Below are 23,373 nucleotides of genomic sequence, written 5' to 3'. Positions count from 1 at the left end.
CGTTCGGTTGCGGAGCAGAGCGACAGTCTGTACGCACCTTAGTAATTTCAAAGAACACAAACTTTGACCAAACAGCTGATCAGGATGTACTGAAATACAGGATGAACTGAATGTCACCCACAAGCATGACTTCTCTCTTGCGAATCCCAATCCTCTTGAAATGCGGTGACTGTCGTCTTCCAGGAGGTGTTTCCAGACTGGGCGCACATCAGATGTTCGAAATGGGATCAGAAAACTTTAGACAAGCCAATAATTACTAATAAATGTGTGCTGCACTGAAAACATAAATTGGATGAGCTGTAATTGAACGTATATAGTGAGGTCCACGTTATAATGGCAGTGGAGAAAGATAGGAATAAAACGTTGCCGATCCTCTGTCTTGTCAATGCCTTCTATAGACGGTAGCTGATACAGGTTTATTGATGTAATATTAACTGTTCATTCTCGTTCAAAATAATCTATTATATTTTATTAAGCAAGAAATTATATTTTTCAATATGAATTTTAATAATTAAGATGAAGTATTTTGTTAATTGATAATTAATTATACATTGTTAAAAGACGATCTGGCGACAGAGCAAAGCGAAAAAGAGATAGCGCTATCCGCTTTGTTGAATGATAGACAAGGATAGCAATACCATTGCTAATTAAACACTGCCATTATAATGTGGACAGCATTATAGGACTATAGGCTTCAGTGAAATTTGGAACATAAACGCCCTATACCACGTTATATCTTCTTATGCTATCTTTTCTCTATGCTTAGACATAGGTCTGCATGCGAAAGCCGTTGTACAAATTTGAGGTTACGTTTTCATCTACAATTCTTCGTTGTTATTTATTCGCTGCTCTGTTTGAGGTCAACTTATCTTTGTATTTTATTGTATGGTCTAGTGTTCTGGGGCAATGCTACCAGAATTGAAGAGGTATTAATTATGCAGAAGAAAGCAATCAGGATAATGAGTAGAGCTGATAGAATAGCTCACTGTAATCCACTTTTTGTTGAGCTTGGAATTCTCACGGTGGTGAATCTCTATATATTCAGTTGACTTGTTCACACTCATAAGTGTAGGGAAACGCTCCAATGTAGATCGAACGTTCATGGGATCAATACTCGACATAGGCATGATATCAAAATTCCTTTTATCCGCATGAAGAGACTGAGGTGGTACAGTCATCTGATAATGGGTAGACGTTTATTTAATAAAATTGTCTCTCAAGTTTGGAGTTCAAAAAAACTCTACATACGTGGATCTGCTCAAACCCTTATTATGATGTTGAAGAGTTTTTTCAGCTGCCTAAATCCAGCATAGACCTGCAATGCTTTTATTGACTTGTACCATAGCCACCTCTAATACAAGGCCCTGGCCTAGGATATTGCAACGTCGCCTAGAATCTAATACATGATTGGTGAAAAAGTTCAGCTGGTCTTTTTTTAATATTTTTCACCAATCATGTTTAGATTCTATGCCTACACTGCGACGTTGCAATGTCCTAGGCCAGGGCCTTGTATTAGAGGTGGCTATGCTTGTACTCTATTATGTATGTGTTCTAATAGTTTGGCGTGATCTTATGCATCTATAGATGTTTCATGGATCGAGAGATATATATATATATATATATATAATATATATATATATATATATATATATATATATATCTATTCATCCATCATTATTATTAGTAATTTTTCACTGGTTCAGTTGTTGTTATTGGTGAATTATTTTCAGTTAGAGACTGTTTCGACTGATGAAAACATAGTAAAGTTATTGTGCTCTTTCAGGTCATGTCTACTCGAAGAGTGTTCGTCTGACAGACGTAACGTTAGTGGCCAGCCTAAGGAATAATGAGAAACAGAACCACACTTGACAATTGGGAAAATAAATTTTTCAATAAAAATATCTAGAACTAATTAAAAAATATCACAGATAGTATTCATACAGTTGCTAGAATGTTTTTTCTCTCTCTTGAAAGCGGCCTCATGTGACTTAGAATTTGTTGTGGCATATGTTGAAGATAGCGTATTAACTCCTTATTACTTTTGCTCAAAACATTCAGGTATATAGCGATAACTATGAGAGATCCTCCCCAAAGGTATCTGGAAAAAAGAAAAACTTTTAGAATAATTGTTCAGAAAGCAACTTCTGTACATTTTAGTGTACTGCTCGGTTGCACAAAAGCCTGATGAATTTTAACAGTGATACGAGAACCAATCAGAGAAGCAAAAAGTGTCCTCTGATTGGTTTTCATGGGATTTGATCATGATTGAAATTTAACAGTCTTTTCTGCAACTGGGACAATTAAATTAAAAATACATACAATAGAAATACGCCTCGCATAGTTTTAATAAAGAATATCGGGGCACCGAGCTTCGCTCGTTATTTTTATTTATTGATAAACAGAACACAGTTCTCTAAAATGATCGTGTTTATATTTCACAGCTGGCTATACGTCATCTTATGAATTTCGGGGATGCGATATTTTGATTTTTCACATACTCACTTTTTTACTATCCGCAGCTGTTTCAGCAAAGGATAAATTATTCTTTTAATGTCGTTCAGCGAGTTTTCTCAAGGATGAGACCTAGTGCAATCAAATCTTTATATCATAAACCTACTATGTTCCAAATTTCGTGAAAATCGTTAGAGCCGTTTTTGAGATCCGTTAAACATAAATAACCAGATATAAAAATAGCCAGATATAAAAGTAACCAGATATAAAAATAACCAGATATATAAATAATACAGAAATTGCTCGCTTAATATAATAGGATAGCGGATATAATTTACATGCTATCTGAGAGAAAAGATAGTTAGCCTACCCCGGTCATTAACTGTATAGAACATGAAAAGCCCTAGAATTTCAACTTGAAATTAAAAATAAATATATGTAGACATTTTTTGAACATTAAGGGCCTGTTACCGAGCTAGAGATTTAGCAAGTTCAAGACTTCAAACAGCTAGAGCCAGAAATTTGGCTTTCCGAAATGGGACGAAGTCGCAGTTTTTATGATAATTTTTATTTTCTCATTTCTATAATTGGAAACGTTTTTCCTTGGCGAAATAAAACATTCCTAAATAACTCAAAATATCTGAAACTTTACACTATTTTCTCTTCATTTTATTTTGTGTTCAATTTTCTAGTTATTCGAAATTTGATTTAAACGTGGACTGCGACTGCGCCCCATTACGAAAAGCCGATTTTCTGACTCCAGGTGTTTAAAGTCTAGTTTTTTACTAAATCCCGAGCTCGGAAACCGGTCCTTAGAGAATTCAGGTTGTAATTCAGTAACCTGGACGGGACTGGTTATTATCTAGTTTTCATCGAGATTTGAATTTATCAAATTAGCTTCTTTATTAAAAGTGATTGATATTAAAAACTTAACGATCATGTAAAGACTGTAATAGAATAAAAATCTTATCTACAAATCAACTTAACCTCAATGTAGATCCAAATCCAAAAATCTGGTGTGGTACACTCACACAACTTTCCTTGCTCATATTTGAAACTACGATAAGACTTTTGTATATGTGTATAAATAATTGTTTTCAGAGTACTTTTTCCTTTGTGTAAATTATGAAATTCGATGATTTTTTTTAGCCGTCATTTTTTTAAAGTCGTCAAAACAGCTGTTCTACAGATGAAATATCTCGACTATGTGTTCTACTGCTCTACCTACCTACCCCATGCACGAGAAGGAGGTTACAAAGTCCATTTCTCAAGGATGGGGGTGGACCCCCCATTAGTTTCCCAGAAAGGAGACTCATGCCAGTTAATAGAGCTGATAAATAACTATACAGAGTATGAATTTGAAAAAAATCAGTCAAGTTATTTTGAGAAAATCTTGAAAAACATGTTTTTTTTTTAGTAATTATACGCCATTTTTCTCAAGTATATTACGGAGCTCCTGCAATTTTCTCAGAAATGAGACTCATGTCAGTTGATAGGGCTTATAAATAGCTATCAATGGTATGAATTTAAAGAAAATCGTTAGAGCCGTTTTCGAGAAAACCGTGAAAAACATGGTTTTTTAGTAATTATCTGCCATTTTTTCCGCCATTTTGAATTCAATTTTATTGAATTTCTTATTGTCAGATCCTCATGGTATAAGGACCTTAAGTTTAAAATTTCAAGTCAATCGGTTGATTAGGAATGGAGTTATCGTGTTCACAGACATACACACATACACACACACACACATACACACACACACATACACACACACACACACACAGACCAACACCCAAAATCATGTTTTTGGACTCAGGGGACCTTGAAACGTATAGAAAACTTGAAATTAGGGTTCCTTAATTTTTTTTGGAAAGCAATACTTTCCTTACCTATGGTAGTAGGGCAAGGAAAGTAAAAACATACTAGAAAAATAATACAATCACCAAGCCGAATGTGTGGACGAGGGAAAGTTCGCCTTTTGCCGAACATTCGTCCACTTTGTGTAAAAGACCCACACTGACCGGGAACACAACAAGCACGAATGTTCGCTGCTTGCCGAATACCAAACATCCATTCACACTAATCGTGATTCGGCACGAAGTATGTTCGGTGTTCGCCTAATGCCGCATGTCTGAAGCCGGCTTTAAGTTATTAATATCAATCACTTTTAATATTATAGAGAAGCTCATTTAGTAAATTGAGAAATATTCTTCCATTGTACCAGTTGAGGATGGTATTCCTTGCCCTAATCTCTTCTGTAATTGAATATGGCATTGTTGGATGGGGAGGTTGTGGATCTTCCATCTTACAACCCCTTATTTTGCAGTATAAGAAAATTGTAAAAATATGTCTGAATAGACCAATTAGATATCCCACTAACCTAGAATTCAAAGTTCTAAGCCCTGAGGATTTATATAAATTGAACTTATTAAAATATGTATTTGAACGACCATTAGATTTTCCAGTCACTCCTGAACATGGATATACAACTCGTGGTCAAGCCAGAGAGAAACTGTATGAGCCGAGATGTGTAACTGCATCTGCGGCTGGTCATGCAGCCTTTCAGGGTCCTCGTTTATTTAATGTTTTACCTTTCGATATTTCTAGAGAGTCCTCCTTATCGATTTTCTGTAGAAGGTTAAGACTGTATTTATCGGCTTCATAAATTGTTTCGTTTCGTTTTGTTTCATTGAAATATGTTTAACTTTATTCTGTAAACTAGGCTATATAAACTAAGCATTGTAATCAATTTGTTTCTTTTTGTGGAAGATGTGTATTTTTGTTTAGATTGCTTAATGGCATAAGATAATACTATTTGTAAGTAGCTCTATATAGTACTTGAAGCAGCTGAATCGTTTTTCTTATATATTTTCTGTAATTCATAAGACGAACCACTCCTCGACGCAGGCCTAGCCTAATGAGGAGTGCACTTGATATTTCTTATGTTATTATGCTTTGTAAAATTGTACAATGAAGTGAATAAAAGTTATTATTATTATTAAATTCAATCTTGATTAAAACTAGATAATAACCAGTCCCGTCCAGGTTACTGAATTATAACCTGAATTCTTTAAATGTTTAACAAATTTCTACAAATATTTATTTATAATAAATTCAAGTTGAAATTCTAGGGCTTTTCATGTCCTATACAGTTATTGACCGTGGGAGGCGATAGGGTTAGTTAGGTTTATTTATAAAGGGTCGCCGGAGTTCCGCCTGCCCTGAAAACCACCACTCATCAAAAAAAAAAAAAAAAAAAAAAAAAAAAAAAATGGTCAGTTTTTACGGACGCTCCAAAGTGGAATAGTGAAAGACAAACAGGGTCTATTCCTATTTTACATCTATCATTTTTTGGCAATACTGAACCTGTATTCCTCTTAGTTTGTAGTAACATTAAAAAGGCTGACAAGTGAAAAGGTCTATTAAAAGTGTTCATTATAGGAATTATTATTAGTAAAGCCGATAGAATAGCCCACTGTAAGCCACTTTTTGTTGAGCTTGGCATTCTTACGGTAGTGAATCTGTATATATTCAGTAGCCTTGTTCACACTCATAAGTGTAGAGAAACGCTCCAATGTAGATCGAACGTTCATGGGATTAATACTCGACATAGTCATGACATCAACATTCCTTTTGTCCGTCTGGAAAGGCTAAGGCCCAGCCATCTGATAATGGGTAGACGTTTATTTAATAAATTACCCCTCAAGTTTAGAGACATGAGAACCATAGAGTTCAAAAAAACTCTACATACGTGGCTCTGCGCTAACCCCTTCTATCATGTTGACGAGTTTTTTGAGCTGCCTGAATCCAGCTTAGACCTGTAATGCTATAAAAACATTGAAACCATAAAGGCATAATAATTTGACTAGTACTCTATTATGTATGTGTTCTAATATTTTGACGTGATCTCATGCATCTATAGATATGGATCGAGAAATATATCTATCTATCTATCTATCTATCTATCTTAGTAATACCTATTCTTATATTGGGGAATTCCATCATATCCGGGGAATCAAATTTATGAGAACGTAAGTTAATATCATTTTTCTTGAATCTCCTTCTAGTATCTAACTGTATTGAAAACAAAACTAAGATACTTATAGGCTCAGATATAATATGCTCAGATCAGACAAGGTGGTCAATTTGCATTATCTATTTTATAGGTTAGTTCTAATATCATTTTTCTTGAATTTCCTTTAAATGATCATCATCCTGGCTCTATTATTTATTTATTTATTTATTAGAACAGTCACAAACACGATATTCGGAAAGAGAAACAGGCAATTGCCCAAAACTTCTTCATTCCTTGATTTTGGCAAATAAATAGTCCAAAGTGAGGTTAAGTTTGAAATTTCGGTTTTCACCAAAGATTAACACTCAGAATACGTATTCGAGATATGACTGATGAATTTTGAATTTCGAAGGGTTGATAAGAGCCGGAAATAACACTAAACAATCCGAAAGTTTCAATAATATTGAAATAAACTTGAAAATTTTGAGCAGAAAAATTATTTATTTAATATTACTGGTGTTCTGCCCTAGGGCAGGTCTAAACATGATTCCTCCTTCTCCATTCCTCTCTGTCCTGTGCAATTCTCTTCATCTTGGAGTACTTTCCCTCGTCCCTGATATCATCCACCAACTTCACTCTTTTTCGTCCCAGCACCCTCCCTCCTTGCACAGTCCCTTCCATTGTCTCCACAAGTAGTCCGCCATGCCTCAGCAAGTGTCCCAGCCAGTTCCGCTTTCGTCTCCTTATCACTGCCATAATATTCCTCTCCTCTCCTACTCTACGCAGTACCTCCTCATTCCTCACTTTATCCATCCAGCTGATCCTCTCCATCCTCCTCCACACCCACATTTCAAAGGCCTCCAATCTCTTCTCTTCCTGCTTTCTGAGAGTCCAGGTTTCCGCTCCATAGAGAGCCACGCTCCACACAAAACACTTGGCCATCTTCTTCCGCAGTTCTATTTGCATTTTGCTACTCACCAATCTACTTATATTGCTGAATGCCTCCTTTGCTCTTGCAATTCTCACTTTTACTTCTAAATCACATCGCATATTTTGGCTCTACTCAACTGAAAAATTCTATTGACCGAACTGTTGACTGCTTGACCAAATTGATAGTTGAATTTGATTAATAAAATGGAATACTATTTATTACTTATACAAATATTAATATTATATTGGAATAAAATTCATATTCATATTTTGAAAGAGTATGAATACTTTCATAAATTTAGCATTCATATACCGGCAAGTTTTAAATCAGTTTCCGCTAACGGTACCACTTTATAGTTAACCACGTTTTGAAAGATCTCTCTTCATGTGCGTGAAGCGACAAGCTGGATCAATAAAAGACCTAGTTTGTCGTCGTCCCAGTTTAACGAAATAGCCCAATTTGTCTCATTTTTACTTTCCTTGCCCTATTACCATAGGTAAGGAAAGTATTGCTTTCCGAAAAAAATTAAGGTACCCCAATTCCTAAATTTCCTATACGTTTCAAGGTCCCCTGAGTCCAAAAAACTGGTTTTTGGGTATTGGTCTGTATGTGTGTGTGTGTGTGTGTGTGTGTTGTGTGTGTGGTGTGTGTGTGGTGTGTGTGTGTGTGTGTGGTGTGTGTGTGGTGTGTGTGTGTGTGTGGTGTGTGTGTGTGTGTATGAGTGTATGTGCGTCTGTGTACACGATATCTCATCTCCCAATTAACGGAATGACTTGAAATTTGGAACTTAAGGTCCTTTCACTATAAGGATCCGACACGAACAATTTCGATCAAATGCAATTCAAGATGGCGGCTAAAATGGCGAAAATGTTGTCAAAAACAGGGTTTTTCGTGATTTTCTCGGAAACGGCTCCAACGATTTTGATCAAATTCATACCTAAATAGTCATCGATAAGCTCTATCAACTGCCACAAGTCCCATATCTGTAAAAATTTCAGGAGCTTCGCCCCATCAATGCAGATAGATTCCCAATTATCAGGCTTCAGATACAATTGAAACGAAAAAAATCAAGTGGAGTAGATTGAGCATGAAATCTCTACAATTAATGTTCAGTAACATTTTCACCTAAAATTGAAAATAAGCTTTAAATTCGAGAAAATGTGATTATTCAATTGCAAATTATTGTTGATTCTATTAAATCATTCACTATGAAGAGATAGATATCAGACCTCATGTGTGTCTCCAGCGTTATTGCCCTGTCACCAGCTGGCTCAAATCTTTGAATAGTGGACTTAAGATGCGAGGGAACACTAGCGTCAGGTGATCAATTTTCATAACGGCAAGGAAAGTTGTGTGAGTGCGCCACACCAGATTTTTTTTGGGTGGTTTAAGGGCTGGTGGTTTTCTGCGACCCCTTTATAAAAACAGGATAAGCAAGAAGAGCATCATCATCATCATCATCATCATCATCGAGATCCATGTTGACCGTAGATGACGACATTCAGTTGACGAATATTTGCTAGTATCAAAACGAGCAAGTGCTTGGCGAACCGCGCATGTATGTAGATGTCTGCTCGTTAATCGGCAAATAGCAAGACGAATAGTTCGCCGAACGCTGAAAATTCGGTGCTTGCCGGATGCCGAATGTTTGCCGAATGCTTAAAGTGCGATAATACCGTTGATATTTGAAAAAGCTTGAGTGATTTGTTAGCTACTTACTGGAATGTGAAAGGCTTAGCGAAGAAGATGAATGAAAGAAGTATGGAGACAGCCTTGCGACAAGTCGTTATAGTGACCGCACTAAGCGCGCCTGAAGTTTTGACTAGGGTCAGCACAATTTGCAATCCAAGGTATCCTGACAGTGAGAATAAACTGGCATACAAGTAAAACACCTGCGAACATTGGAAAGAATACGTTGCAATATTAATTATTCTTTACACTAGTAGTTCTGTGAACAGTAGACCTCGCGCTCAGTAAGTTACATTGACCTGTTGTTATATTTCTCAAAAATTAATAAATAATAATTAATAAATAGACTTTTTATAGTGAGATTCTCAGGTACAAGATGACAAATGGCAATACAAAGATATAAGGGAATACATCCAACAACTCTAACAATAAATATTATATACTAATTAAGGTTTGGTGCAAAATTTAAGAAGCGGTTTGACTCAGTGGTTGCGCTATTAAGCCATCGCTTAGATACGTTGAGAATCATGCGTCTGCTACTCCCAATGGAAGAGTGACCACTTGAGCCAACTCCTCTGAATATGATTCATGAGTAGGAAAATCGCTTCCTGGTGGTTCGGAAGCCTCCTAAAACTGTAGTTCCACTCATCTCTTATTAGCATCCGCCTCATTACCCACGCACAAGCTAACAGCTCATGTAGGCTTCGCCCTCAGCAAAAAATAAATAATAATAAGGATTGAGATTGTAAGATTTTTCTGATAAAGGTTAAATGTATACTAGTAGTTCTGTAAACAGTAGACCTCGCGCTCAAAGTTACATTGACCTGTTGTTATATTTCTCAAAATTATAAATAATTTATCATTTAAAATGTCTAGAAAATCCTAAATAACATAGAGCTTTCTGTCCTATCGTACCGTGACGTGTCGTCCCGAAATGTGATGTGAGCGCTGTTATCAGGTCTGGCTGCAACTGTCTACAACGTTGATGGAAAGATACAATTTTCAAGCTGTTCGATGTTTTTGAACAGGTAGTATTATAGTCAACTGTCTACTACTAACGTTAATGGAAAGATACATTTTCAAGATGTTCGATGTTTTTGAACGGGTAGTATTATAGTCCACTAGACAGCTGATTTATGATGAATAATTCTATAGTCTGATTTTTACTCTAATATTGGCGTATGAAGGAGGCTCCTTTTCCTTTTGTATTATCCTTGAAATTCAAAATTTCCAAAAACCTTGTATATACGTCGACGCGAAATTTAAAAAGGAACCAGTCAAATTTCATGAAAATCTATTACCGCGTTTCGCCGTAAATACGCAACATATAAACATTTAAACATTAAGAGAAATGCCAAACCGTCGACTTGAATCTTAGACCTCACTTCGCTCGGTCAAATATGCATAATTTTTGTGTTGAAAATATATTCGTCGTATCGCTTCTTGTTGGTGGGGAGTCCCTTACGGGAAGGTAATAATAAATATCATAGAGAAAAGCTAGCACAGGAGGATATCCCATGGTATAGGGCGTTTATGTTCCAATTTCCAATAGTAGTTGTTTTTGGTGAAGCTATGTGACGCTGGTAGTCTCTCATACTGTGCCCTTCTTGCACTCCCATCCTGCCAAAACAGTAATAATAGACAATAGTCAACCGTTATCGGCTTGAGTTAACAAAAACTCGGCTTGAAATTTGGAACATAAACTACCTATACCAAGGGATAACTACTTATGCAATTTTTTCTCTGTATTATATAATTGAATATACAGAGTGTCTGATAAGTCACTCCCTATTTTTATACAGCTATAATTTATTTATTTATGAACCAATTTGGTTAGAACTACATTTGTTAGATAGAGCACTCCTTGAGGTTTCGCTTAACACAAATTTTCATTTGTTCCAGTTTAGAAATGCACCTTCTCTTGACTGTGGGAGAACGAGCCAAAATAGCAGCTCGTTATGAGGTCTGGGGATCTGTGGTGCGAGTACAAAGGTGGTGGAGGGATGAATGAGGGATCTATGCAAAACTGGATGCAAAAACTGTTGAAAATTGCCATTCCAAATTACTAACAACAGGGACATTACTAACACAAATACATAAGAAAGTTGATAAGTATGAGGAAAGCATAAGTAATTGAAAGTAATCTAAGCATAAGTAATAAATACAGAATAAAAACTAATCTAACTTATTTAAAACTTATCTAATAAGTTATAAAGAGAATAGGCCTATAATTGAGCATAGAAACAGGTTAAGGGAAAACATGTGCCACTGTGGGAAGAAAATTGATGAAAGCAGAGAAGGAAAAAGAAAACGTTTTAACAACCACAAATATTCAAGTATAAAAGTTAAGGGATTTAAACTGTAGGTTTGATCAACTCTATAAAACAAAAAGAATCACGGACATCATATTAATTGAATCAATTCTGAAACTGAATTCAAATTCAATGATGAATAGCCTCAATAATGCGCCTTCTAACCTCACTAACAGGGCCATGCACATCAACACCTTCACAAACGCTATTGAATAGCCTCAGAACTCTATTAAGTGGAGAGCAGAAGTTATGAAGGGTCCTTGATCTTGGCACATGAAAGGTCCTAACTCTTCTGACATTGAACGTGGGTACCTGGGAACCAATCCTAGAGAGGAGAGCCAATTTTGTTTTTATTTTTTTATTGTCAATTTTTACTGTTTTGTTGGGGTGAGAGTGTATGAACGGCACAATTTGAGAGAATACCAGCGTCACACAGCTGCATAGGAAAGAACTATGTGAACTATCGGCTTGGGATAACAGTAAAAGTTGCGACATAAACGCCCTATACCATGGGATATCTACTTATGCCATCGTTTCTCTATGATACTATCTAGCTATCGAAATGAAAAAGTTCTCTCAGGAAATTTTTATCGGATCATTACTTTTTGAGATATGAGCGCATAAAGATTAAATTTTTGGGACAGATAATTTAAAATTCGGTAAGAGATAAATTCATGAAACTCTAAGGATAAATTCTTCATGGTATTGTTGACTGAATAAAGCAAACATTTTCTGAAAATATCAATTTTTGAGAAAGTTCTCCAATTTACCAAAAATAATCAACAAATTTATTTTCTTAGAAATTTCTTAGATAATAGCAATGCTTAGGCATTAGTTAGAAGCCTATAGTGAGGTCCACGTTATAATGGCAGTGGAGAAAGATAGGAGTACAACGTTGCCGATCCTCTGTCTTGTCAATACCTTCTATAGAAGGTAGCTGATACAGGTTTATTGATGTAATATTAACTGTTTATTCTTGTTTAAAATAATTGATTATATTTTATTAAGCAATAAATTATATTTTTCAATAATCTCATAATGAATTTTCCTAATTAAGATGAAATATTTTGTTAATTAATCATTCTACATTGTTAAGAGACCATCTGGCAACAGAGCAAAGCGAGAAAGAGATAGCGCTATCCGCTTTGTTGAATGATAGACAAGGACAGCATTACTATTGCTAATAAAACACCGCAATTATAACGTGGACCTCACTATAGAAAACAAATCTACTTGACTTACAACAACCAAATGAAGTTAATAAGAGAAACAGAATTAATGCTGACGAGGTACGAGGTACGTGACATACATAATAATTATATTATAATAATTTGCATGACCTATTTAAAATGTTAATAAGCATTGACAGTTACATTCTGTCATTATTACAATGACAACTGTTTGATAAAATTTAAATTTGGAACCAATATTCGAATTCATTGTGTTCATAATATTAACCAAGAACGCATAGATTACTAGAGAAGAGAAAAATTACCACACTGTAATAGTATATTTCGCACCTAGGGACGAAAATGAGTCTTTTCTGGCTCGAAATCGATTGGCTAGAAAAGATTGAGAGCCGGAAAAACATTTTTGCCCATGGTGAGAACGTTATTTTCGCCACACAGAAAAATAAACAATAGCTCATTATGAAGCACGCGTTCGCAGCACAGGAAGGAAAACATCCAGACAAAACACATTATATAGAAACATACCTAAAACACAACTGACAATGATGACAGGGATACAGGATGGGAGAGGATAATGTGTGTATATGAGAATAATTGTCTATTATAAGCACTTCCGAAAGCAAAGTGGAAGGTCATAGCTCTAGCAAATCTGAGGTAATCTGAATATCAAGAATTGTCCAAGTATTTTTATTTTTTATTCTGATTTGTCTAAATAACCAAAAAGATAATGTTAATTATGTAAGAGGTTGAGAATACTTTTTATTCTTCCAAATGACAATAAGATGATATTATTATAAATGTTTTAATTATTGAATGATAAACACAAATAATGAAAAGTTTTTGATCAGCTGTTTTAGCACACTTGAGATTTGGCCATTTGAATGTCAACGGAAGTTTAGGTTAGAAGTTCTATCCTACTCTGAAAATCGAATTATTTGAATAGTTTATAATATATATCTTATCCGTATTTTATTCATCCAAATTGAATTCTAGAAGCATAAAATGATTCCGTTTATCCACCATGTTCCGTGATAAACGCAGTACTAGGAGGTTTGAGGTTGGATTCTATTATCCTCTGAAAATTGAATTTGAATAGTTTATAATATCTCATTTGTATTTCATTCATCCAAATAAAATGATAGTATCTTATTGCAAAAACTTTATTCAATTCTAGAAGCATAAACTGATTCCGTTTCATAAACTATTTTGTAAACACGTTCACATCAAATCAGAATCAGCTGACTTCAAGGTTATTTTACAGCCCTAGGGCCGTAAAAATTTTACCGGCCTGGTCAGAAAACAATCACTTTCGGCCTCCATATGACGCACGTAAACCAGCTCATTACATCCAAGTGGGGCGAAAAAAAAGTTTCAAGAAAGAACAGAACAGTTGTCTAGTGAACAGAACTAACCTTAAAATGTCAATACTTTTTAATAAATTAACACTTTTTATAAATTTTAATAAATAACAATACTTCTCAAACTTGATAGCCTACGGTACGACTCCACTCTACCATAGATAAACAATAGCGTAAGTAGATATCCCATGGTATAGGACGTTTATGTCGCAACTTTTACTGTTATCTTAAGCCGATTATTATCGATTACTGTCAGTTTTTACTGTTTTGTTGGGGTGAGTGTATAAACGGCACAGTATGAGTGCCGTGGGGTGAGTGTATAAACGGCACAGTATGAGAGACTACCAGCGTCACGGGAAAGAACTACGTGGACTATCAGCTTGGGATAACACTAAAAGTTGCGACATAAACGCCCTATACCATGGGATATCTACTCATGCTATTGTTTATCTATGGCTCTACTAGCTCGAGACTGTTTTCATTAGCATAGTAGTGGTAGAGTAGAGTGAGAAGCGGTGGTGGGGGAAGGCAAGTGGTAGAGTACAGTCCCACGGTGCTATCCCACTCTACTCTACTAAAAACTAGTACTCTACCATGAACGTTTTCATTAGGAGAGTTCACAAGATAGTTAGTACTTGCCCAGGGAAGTCTACCACTAACTCTACTAATGAAAACCAGGCTTTTAGGTATCCTTGCCAATTAACGAAGAGGCTGTCAAGGTGGCTGATTGAAAGAAGCTATTACAGTGTCAATGATTTCCTTGGGGATAGCTTTGAGGGACTGTCATGCCACGCCATCTTAATTATAATTGAAATTTCCCATATCATATGTTACTATAGAACATAATCTAGATAGAGTACCTCTTCAAACAGTGTTAACTGGCAACTAAATTAATAATTTGTCAGGTTGGCATTAAGTTGAGTTGACTTTGTTAGGTTGGCACCAAGTTGAAGATTTAAATGCATTTATCGCGGAAAAATTGATTGAGCACTGCTTTTCAATCCTGGGAATATTATATTACTAGCCGTCAGGCTCGCTTCGCTCGCCATATCCTTTAGCCAGCCGTTTAGTCTGGACCCCGACTGGATTGTCCTAACATATGATAAAAATGCCTAAATGAAAAATGCAGGCGAGCGAAGCGAGCCTGTTGATCTCATCCTGGACAATCAGTCAGGGGGTCCAGGGGGCGGAGCCCCCTGGCTAGACGGATATGGCGAGCGAAGCGAGCCTGACGGCTAGTATTGGATATATTGGATATAAGGTGATACGTGAAGAAGGAATAAATTCCTACTTACATTTGGAACAACCAATATGCCGCGCACTAGACTGCCAGATACAGTCATAACTGTCAATAGAATAAAAAATCCAATCGAATAGGAGTATAAGACAACTTCTGACATCGGAGGCGATTGTGCCTTGAACACCTTCTCTTGGACATTTCCTATCACTGCGTCGCAGAGTAGAGCACAAGAAATCATCACCACACCTGTGCCAACAAAAATATACTTTAGGAAAAAATCAATTTACAAAGACAATACGATATTATTACTAATGCCCGGTTGCAGAGTTGTTACATAAAATCAAACATAGCTATGTGAGACAGTTTAAAATCACTGACATACGGTAAATGGTTGGTCGTTGCACAGTCGTTTGCCGAAGTCCATTTAGCTATATCTCGAATTAGCATCACACATAAGTCACACTGCAGCTCTATTCACTTTTTTCCGTACATGCTTCTATCCAACCGATGTCTTGGCATCAGGGAAAGTTTAATCATCGACATCACTGTGAACAGACCTAAAAGACCTCACATAAAATTTATAAACAATATGGCGATTTCTCACCATATTTAGCGATTTGGAGGCTATAAACAACTTCAAAAATCTGGTGTGGCGCACTCACACAACTTTCCTTGCCGTTATGAAAATTAATCACCTGACGCTAGTGTTCCCGCGCATCTTAAGTCCACTATTCAAAGATTTGAGCCAGCTGGTGACAGGGCAATAACGCTGGAGACACACATGAGGTCTGCTATCTCTTCATAGTGAATGATTTAATAGAATCAACAATAATTTGCAATTGAATAATCACATTTTCTCGAATTTAAAGCTTATTTTCAATTTTAGGTGAAAATGTTACTGAACATTAATTGTAGAGGATTTCATGCTCAATCTACTCCCTTGATTTTTTTCGTTTCAATTGTATCTGAAGCCTGATAATTGGGAATCTATCTGCATTGATGGGGCGAAGCTCCTGAAATTTTTACAGATATGGGACTTGTGGCAGTGATAGAGCTTATCGATGACTATTTAGGTATGAATTTGATCAAAATCGTTGGAGCCATTTCCGAGGAAAACCACGAAAAACCTGTTTTTGACAACATTCTCGCCATTTAGCCGCCATCTTGAATTGCATTGATCGTAATTGTTCGTGTCGGATCCTTATAGTGAAAGGACCTTAAGTTCCAAATTTCAAGTCATTCCGTTAATTGGGAGATGAGATATCGTGTACACAGACGCACATACACTCATACACACACACACTCACACACACACACACACACACACACACACATACAGACCAATACCCAAAAAACACTTTTTTGGACTCAGGGGACCTTGAAACGTATAGAAATTTAGAAATTGGTGTACCTTAATTTTTTTTGGAAAGCAATACTTTCCTTACCTATGGTAATAGGGCAAGGAAAGTAAAAATGAGACAAATTGGGCTATTTCGTCAAACTGGGACGACGACAAACTAGGTCTTTTATTGATCCAGCTTGTCGCTTCACGCACATGAAGAGAGATCTTTCAAAACGTGGTTAACTATAAAGTGGTACCGTTGGCGGAAACTGATTTAAAACTCGCCGGTATATGAATGCTAAATTTATGAAAGTATCCATACTCTTTCAAAATATGAATATGAATTTTATTCCAATATAATATTAATATTTGTTTAAGTAATAAATAGTATTCCATTTTATTAATCAAATTCAACTATCAATTTGGTCAGATATGAGACTTGTGGCCGGTGGTAGAGCTTATCGATGACTGTTTTAGGTATGAATTTGATGAAAATCGTTGGAGCCGTTTTCGAGAAAATCGCGAAAAACCCTGTTTTTGACAACATTTCTGCCATTTTAGCCGCCATCTTGTACCGTATTGCATTTGATCGAAATTGTTCGTGTCGGATCCTTATAGTGTAAGGTCCTTACGTTCCAAATTTCAAGTCATTCTGTTAACTGGGAGATGAGATATCATGTACACAGACGCACATACACACAAACACACACACACCAATACCCAAAAACCAGTTTTTTGGACTCAGGGGACCTTGAAACGTATAGAAATTTAGAAATTGGGGTACCTTAATTTTTTTCGGAAAGCAATACTTTCCTTACCTATGGTGATAGGGCAAGGAAAGTAATAATTTACTTATATACAGATGATTTTTCTTGAACATCTTTCAAAAAAGCTATTACAACCTCCAAAATGCATTTGGCGGGAGTAGATATTGGATTTAACAGCACGACTTTGGGCCCATAACTCAACTGACCGTTTTTAGCTATTGGAGACATAAATAAGCTCTTTCTGACGACTGTGCAACGAAATCATGTGTTTAATTGGGCGTTTTTAGTTTTATGGGAGCTATAGTTTACTTTGACATCTGTGCAACTGAAACTGAATTTATGGCTTCATAAATAAGTTAAATGCTTGTTTTTAACTTTATGTGACGACTCTGCAACCGGACATGAGACTTCACGATATTTCATTGATCATTTTGAAAAACTAATATGCTTTTCAAAAGTAATCTTCCACACTACAAAGATGTGTGTACCGGGTGTTTCAAAAAGAATGACCCAATTTTGAACAGTTACATTTATTTTTAAAAATGGTGTACACAAACCAATTTTACATCAAATCACTCACAGAAGTATCAAGTTTATGATGGTGTATTATAAGTGTTCTAAGTGCCCTTCTTTCGAGGCTCCGACGACATCTAGACGGTAGCCAAATTCATCCCAGACTGTTCGCAAGATGTCTGTCTTCTCGGACTGTTGCTACTGCATCAGTTATCCTGGTTTTTAGCTCCTCAATATCAAGTGCTAAGGGAGGAACATAAACACGATATTTAAGCACTTGGTATTTCACGATATTTCATTGATCATTTTGAAAAACTAATATGCCATTTTTCAAAAGTAATCTTCCACACTACAAAGATGTGTGTACCGGGTATTTCAAAAAGAATGACCCAATTATTGAGAAGCTAAAATAATTATTGAGTATTGAGAAGCTAAAAACCAGGATAACTGACACAGTAGCTACAGTCCGAGAAGACATCTTGCGAACAGTCTGGGATGAATTTGGCTACCGTCTAGATGTCGTCCGAGCCTCAAAAGGAGGGCACATAGAACACTTATAATACATCATCATAAACTTGATACTTCTGTGAGTAATTTGATGTAAAATTGGTTTGTGTACACCATTTTTTAAAACAAATATAACTGTTTAAAATTGGGTCATTCTTTTTGAAACACCCGGTATTTTGGCAAGCGTTGATAACGTATCATAATTAGGGCACGGCCACAAAAGGAGCGATCATCAATCCAATCAATTTCTATATCTATATCGCATTGCTAAGATATAGAAACCCATACAGTAAAATTCACGCTATAATGGCAGTATATTATTAACATTGAAGTTAAGGGACAGTTTCCGAGCTCGGAATCTAGATAAGCTCTAGACTTTAAACAGCTGGAGTCCGAAAATTGGCTTTCCGAAACGGGGCGTAGTCCCAGTCCACGTTTAATTGAATTTCGAAGAACTAGAGAATTGAACACAAAATAAAATAAAGAGAAAATAGTGAAAAATTTCAGCTATTTTTAATCATTCACGAATTTTTCATTTCTTCAAGGAGAAACGTTTCCAATTATAGAAAAGAGAAAATAAAGATTATCATAAAAACTGCGACTACGCCCCGTTTTGGAAAGCCAATTTTCGGACTCCAGCTGTTTAAAGTCTAGAACTTAACTAAATCCCGAGCTCGGAAACCGGCCCTAAATGTCCTTCAAACCTATCCTTGTCTATCATTCGACAAAGCAGATAGCGCTAACCTTTTATACCTCCGAAAGGTTGCCAGATCGTTTATCAACATATATATATAAAAGAGAAATGGCACTCACTCACTGACTGACTGACTGACTGACTGACTCACTCACTCATTCACTCGCATAACTAAAAATCTACCGGCCAAAACGTTCAAATTTGGTAGGTATGTTCAGTTGGCCCTTTAGAGGCGCACTAAGAAATCTTTTGGCAATATTTTAACTCTAAGGGTGAAGGTTGTTTTAAGGGTGTTTTTAAGGGTTTAAAGTTCGTCTTTTAGCATGTATATTCTTCTTCTCCAAATCTTTCAATTATAATTGAAATTTCCATATCATATGTTACTATAGAACATAATCTAGATAGAGTAACTAATTAATAATTTTGTCAGGTTGGCATTAAGTTGAGTTGACTTTGTTAGGTTGGCACCAAGTTGAAGATTTAAATGCATTTATCGCGGAAAAATTGATTGGGCACTGCTACTTCAATCCTGGGAATATTATATTACTAGCCGTCAGGCTCGCTTCGCTCGCCATATCCGTTTAGCCAGACGTTTAGTCTGGACCCCCGACTGGATTGTCCTAACATATGATAAAAATGCTCAAATGGAAAATGCAGGCAAGCGAAGCGAGCCTGCTGATCTCATTCTTGGACGATCCAGTGGGGGGTCCAGGGGGCGGAGCCCCCTGGCTAGACGGATATGGCGAGCGAAGCGAGCCTGACGGCTAGTGTAGGAATATAATTGACAGAATATTCAATCTCAAATTACGAAAATGTATTATTAAATCATGAAAATATGATTCTTGACAAATAAAATATAATTTATCACTTTGAACCATTAATATTCTATCAGATATACCGGTATCAGCTATTATATTCTATAGAAGGAAGTGGCAAGGCGGAGGATCGGCCACGCTGTTTTCCTATCTTTGTCTACTGCCATTATAACGTGGACCTCACTATAAGATATGGAAAGCCATAAGATCACAGCTTATTCTCTGTGAGACTGGGCCCTTAGGTGCGGCCAAGACCAGATTGGGCATTTTTTCAGGCGCTAACCCAATCAGCGATTCTGAGTGCGTTCCAATCATTTCATTTACATTTATTACATTCCTTAATCACAACATCAAATTAATGATTGGGAGAGAATCAACAGGATAAACCCAAAACTGTTACTCTCCCTAATTTTGATAAAAATAGTCCAAATGAGGTTATGAAAACACTTTTATAAAGATCACAAGAATTTACATTACAAATAAACATTATACTAAAATTTGTATCTCGGTTGATCAGAAAGATGAAACAAATTATTATTACACTTGAAAATGCATTAATAAATTAAAAAATATTAAAAAACTTGATAAATTTGAAGCCAGAAAAGTCACAAAAACATTCGTAGAACAGCTGTTATAAAAAATAAGAATTTCAACTGGCTTTATAACGTAAAGAGTATATGAACATTATATAGTGAGGTCCATTTTATAATAACAGTTTTTGATTAGCAATGGTATTGCTATCCTTGTCTATCATTCAACAAAGCAGATAGCGCTATCTCTTTCTCGCTTTGCTCGGTTGCCAGATCGTCTTTTAACAATGTAGAATTAATAATTAATTAACACAATATTTCATCTTAATTATGGCTTTTCATGATAGAATTATTGAAAAATATAATTTATTGCTTGATAAAATATAATTGATTATTTTAAACGAGAATGAACAGTTAATACTATACGGTTCTTGAATTCAAGGTTCCGACAATAAGACAGAATTATATGAAAAACGTTATACTCCATATCAATAAAAATAAAACTAATTTTGCTACACACATTTCACCCCATAATACACGTCCTAACAACAGATTTAACACAGAACTCATCAAGCTAACCATATGCAGGCATCAATTTCAATATTATTGTAACTACATTATAAACAAAATTCCAAATGATTTGTAGAGGAAAAAATCACACGCGATTCAATTAAAAGTATAGAATATTGGATTGACAAAATGTATTCTTTAAACTAGTGGTATAATATAATGTGTATACAAATAATTGTTACTAGAAACAGTAAGCGATGGGCATGTATACTCTTGAACCAGGCTTGTAATTGTCCCAAGTCACATTACAGGAACTTCTTTTTATTATATCAGTTCATATGTTTTTCTTTGAAAAAGTTTCACTGTCATGATGGCCTCAAGATGTCACAGTGATTGATTAGATTAAAATTTTCATCATAGTATAGTATGTATAGTATTCTCTAGTATTTTTTTTTTTTGCTGTGAGCCTGTGCGTTTTTTTGTATAATAGGTATAGCTTCATTAGCATTATTATTTTTTTTTGTAATTTCTTCGTTAGCATTATCAATGTATATTAATTTTCATATACTGACCTGAATTGATACAGAATAAATAATCTGCAACTCACTGCCAACACACAGGAATCTTATGTTGGCAGTGCCAAGTATTACAGTGATGTTATTGATGCACTTAAGTTACAATCAATGTTATTATATTGTATTGTAGAAATATGTATTTGTAATTTTTGGCAATAAATTCAAAAACAAAAAAAAAATACTACATCAATAAACCTGTATCAGCTACCGTCTATAGAAGGCATTGACAAGACAGGATCAGCAACGTAGTTCCCTCTCTTTCTCCACTACCATTATAACGTGTCACTATAGAAAAATGAACACTGTTTAAAATAGTGTTGCGTTTGCAATATGGTGGGAATGAGAGGACTATAGTGGGTTTTCAGGTCGTTTAGGTTTTTAATAATAAATTAAATTATTTATTTTATACGAATATTCAAATATGAAACAGTGCGAAACGGAAAGTATGTAATTGAGATAAAGGAAAGATTACAACTATAACCAACAATCAAGATTTGTGATGATAAAAATCAGATAATAATTAAAGGGCTACTCGCTTGCTGATCTGTGGTCGTTCAGGGTTTTTAATAATAACAAAAAATTATTTAGAATTATTGGTCTGGGAAAAAAGAATGTACAATGAACTATTATCTTACTTTACCTTGAAAATTGTCCCTTGGCCTGATCCTCAAAGGTCCGGTTGAACCACTCCCGACTTTAAATAAATATATAGAAAAAACTTCTGCCAGCTGATTGAATCAAAGCACCAGCTTTCCCTACAAGATTCAAATCCTGAAAACACAATTATGCAGGTTTAAACGGCCCGAACTGAGACAGCCTATAATTGTATTTTCAAGACAGAATCCTTCAGGTAACCAATGCCTTAACTCAACAACTATACTTCACAAACGGTTCAAAGAATATGGGCCTCGAAATCCAAAATCTATTTATGTGAAAAAAACATGCAGCCTTGATTCACAGACCAAAAGTCGACTCACTCTTGTTTGTATAGCATGGAGCTAAAAGTCATAATATTGCCTTCACGAAAAGTGATAAAACACACGTTTCATCTTTGCACATTGGAGATCTTCTCGCTTTATCAATTACATTTAATAATAATTAAATCCGCGACCAGATTTCCAATTCACAAAATAATATTTCGATAAAATTGAATGGGTTTTGATGTCATGTAAAGCTGCGTACACATATACGCACTTCCAACGCGCACCGAGCACGCTCCGCCTTCGTACCGCCCTCGTTCCGCCCTCGTACCGCCCTCGTTCCTCCATCGTACCACAGTCGCTCCGCCCGCGCACCCATCATGAACGTTACGGAAGATGTTAGATCTTCTCGCGTTCCCCGGTCGAACCACTGTTGCTCCCCGGTCGATCATCAATCGCTCTGCTGGAGTGACGTTCGGTTGCGGAGCAGAGCGAAAGTCTGTACGCACCTTATGGCAGTTCGACTAAATACTGTAATTCACATTTGGTTGAAGAATTTAAGATATTAGGCTATTAAAGATACTGATTATGCTCACCTACTACACTGAATCTAGGCGATAGCCTGCTATCAGCTAGCGTGAACAGCGTCAACCCCAAACACATCAATAAGACGGCTGAATAATCAATCACCGTATATTTCTTCTTCAGTATTATGATAGAGCCAATCATAACCGGAATCAGTTTACAGCTCTTGAACATAACTTGGGTGGGATAGTTGAGATGTTCCAGGGAAGTATTCGAGAATCCCATTGTCCCAAGAGAAAGGAAGGCCCATAGACTGTAAACCTTCAGGGAGACTCTGAAAAACGTCGAGGTTCAAAATTCATTTTATTGAGCCAAAAAAAAAACATACAGGCCAAGTCAAAACATAAAAAATAAAATAACAGAATGACAATTTACACACAGATTATTTATTTGATAAAATGACAATAGTATCAAATTATAAGGCATAAA

General features: G+C 35.8%; 1 protein-coding gene across 1 annotated transcript in view; it reads right to left on the bottom strand.

Moving 5' to 3' along the window:
• Window positions 1-23,373, bottom strand: part of LOC111059334 (adenosine 3'-phospho 5'-phosphosulfate transporter 2) — a 36,851-nt gene that overhangs the window by 5,795 nt on the left and 7,683 nt on the right. The window contains exons 3-6 of the mRNA XM_039429305.1: window positions 22,956-23,218; window positions 15,242-15,432; window positions 9,117-9,289; window positions 1,942-2,098 (exon numbers count right to left, since the gene is read on the bottom strand). Coding sequence (XP_039285239.1) covers window positions 1,942-2,098; window positions 9,117-9,289; window positions 15,242-15,432; window positions 22,956-23,218 — 784 coding nt within the window. The remainder of the gene's footprint in view (window positions 1-1,941; window positions 2,099-9,116; window positions 9,290-15,241; window positions 15,433-22,955; window positions 23,219-23,373) is intronic.

Source organism: Nilaparvata lugens, chromosome 5, assembly GCF_014356525.2.
Source record: "Nilaparvata lugens isolate BPH chromosome 5, ASM1435652v1, whole genome shotgun sequence".
Lineage (NCBI taxonomy): Eukaryota > Metazoa > Arthropoda > Insecta > Hemiptera > Delphacidae > Nilaparvata > Nilaparvata lugens.
The sequence above is the reverse complement of the archived record's forward strand: the minus strand, read 5'-3'. Positions and strand labels throughout refer to the sequence as shown.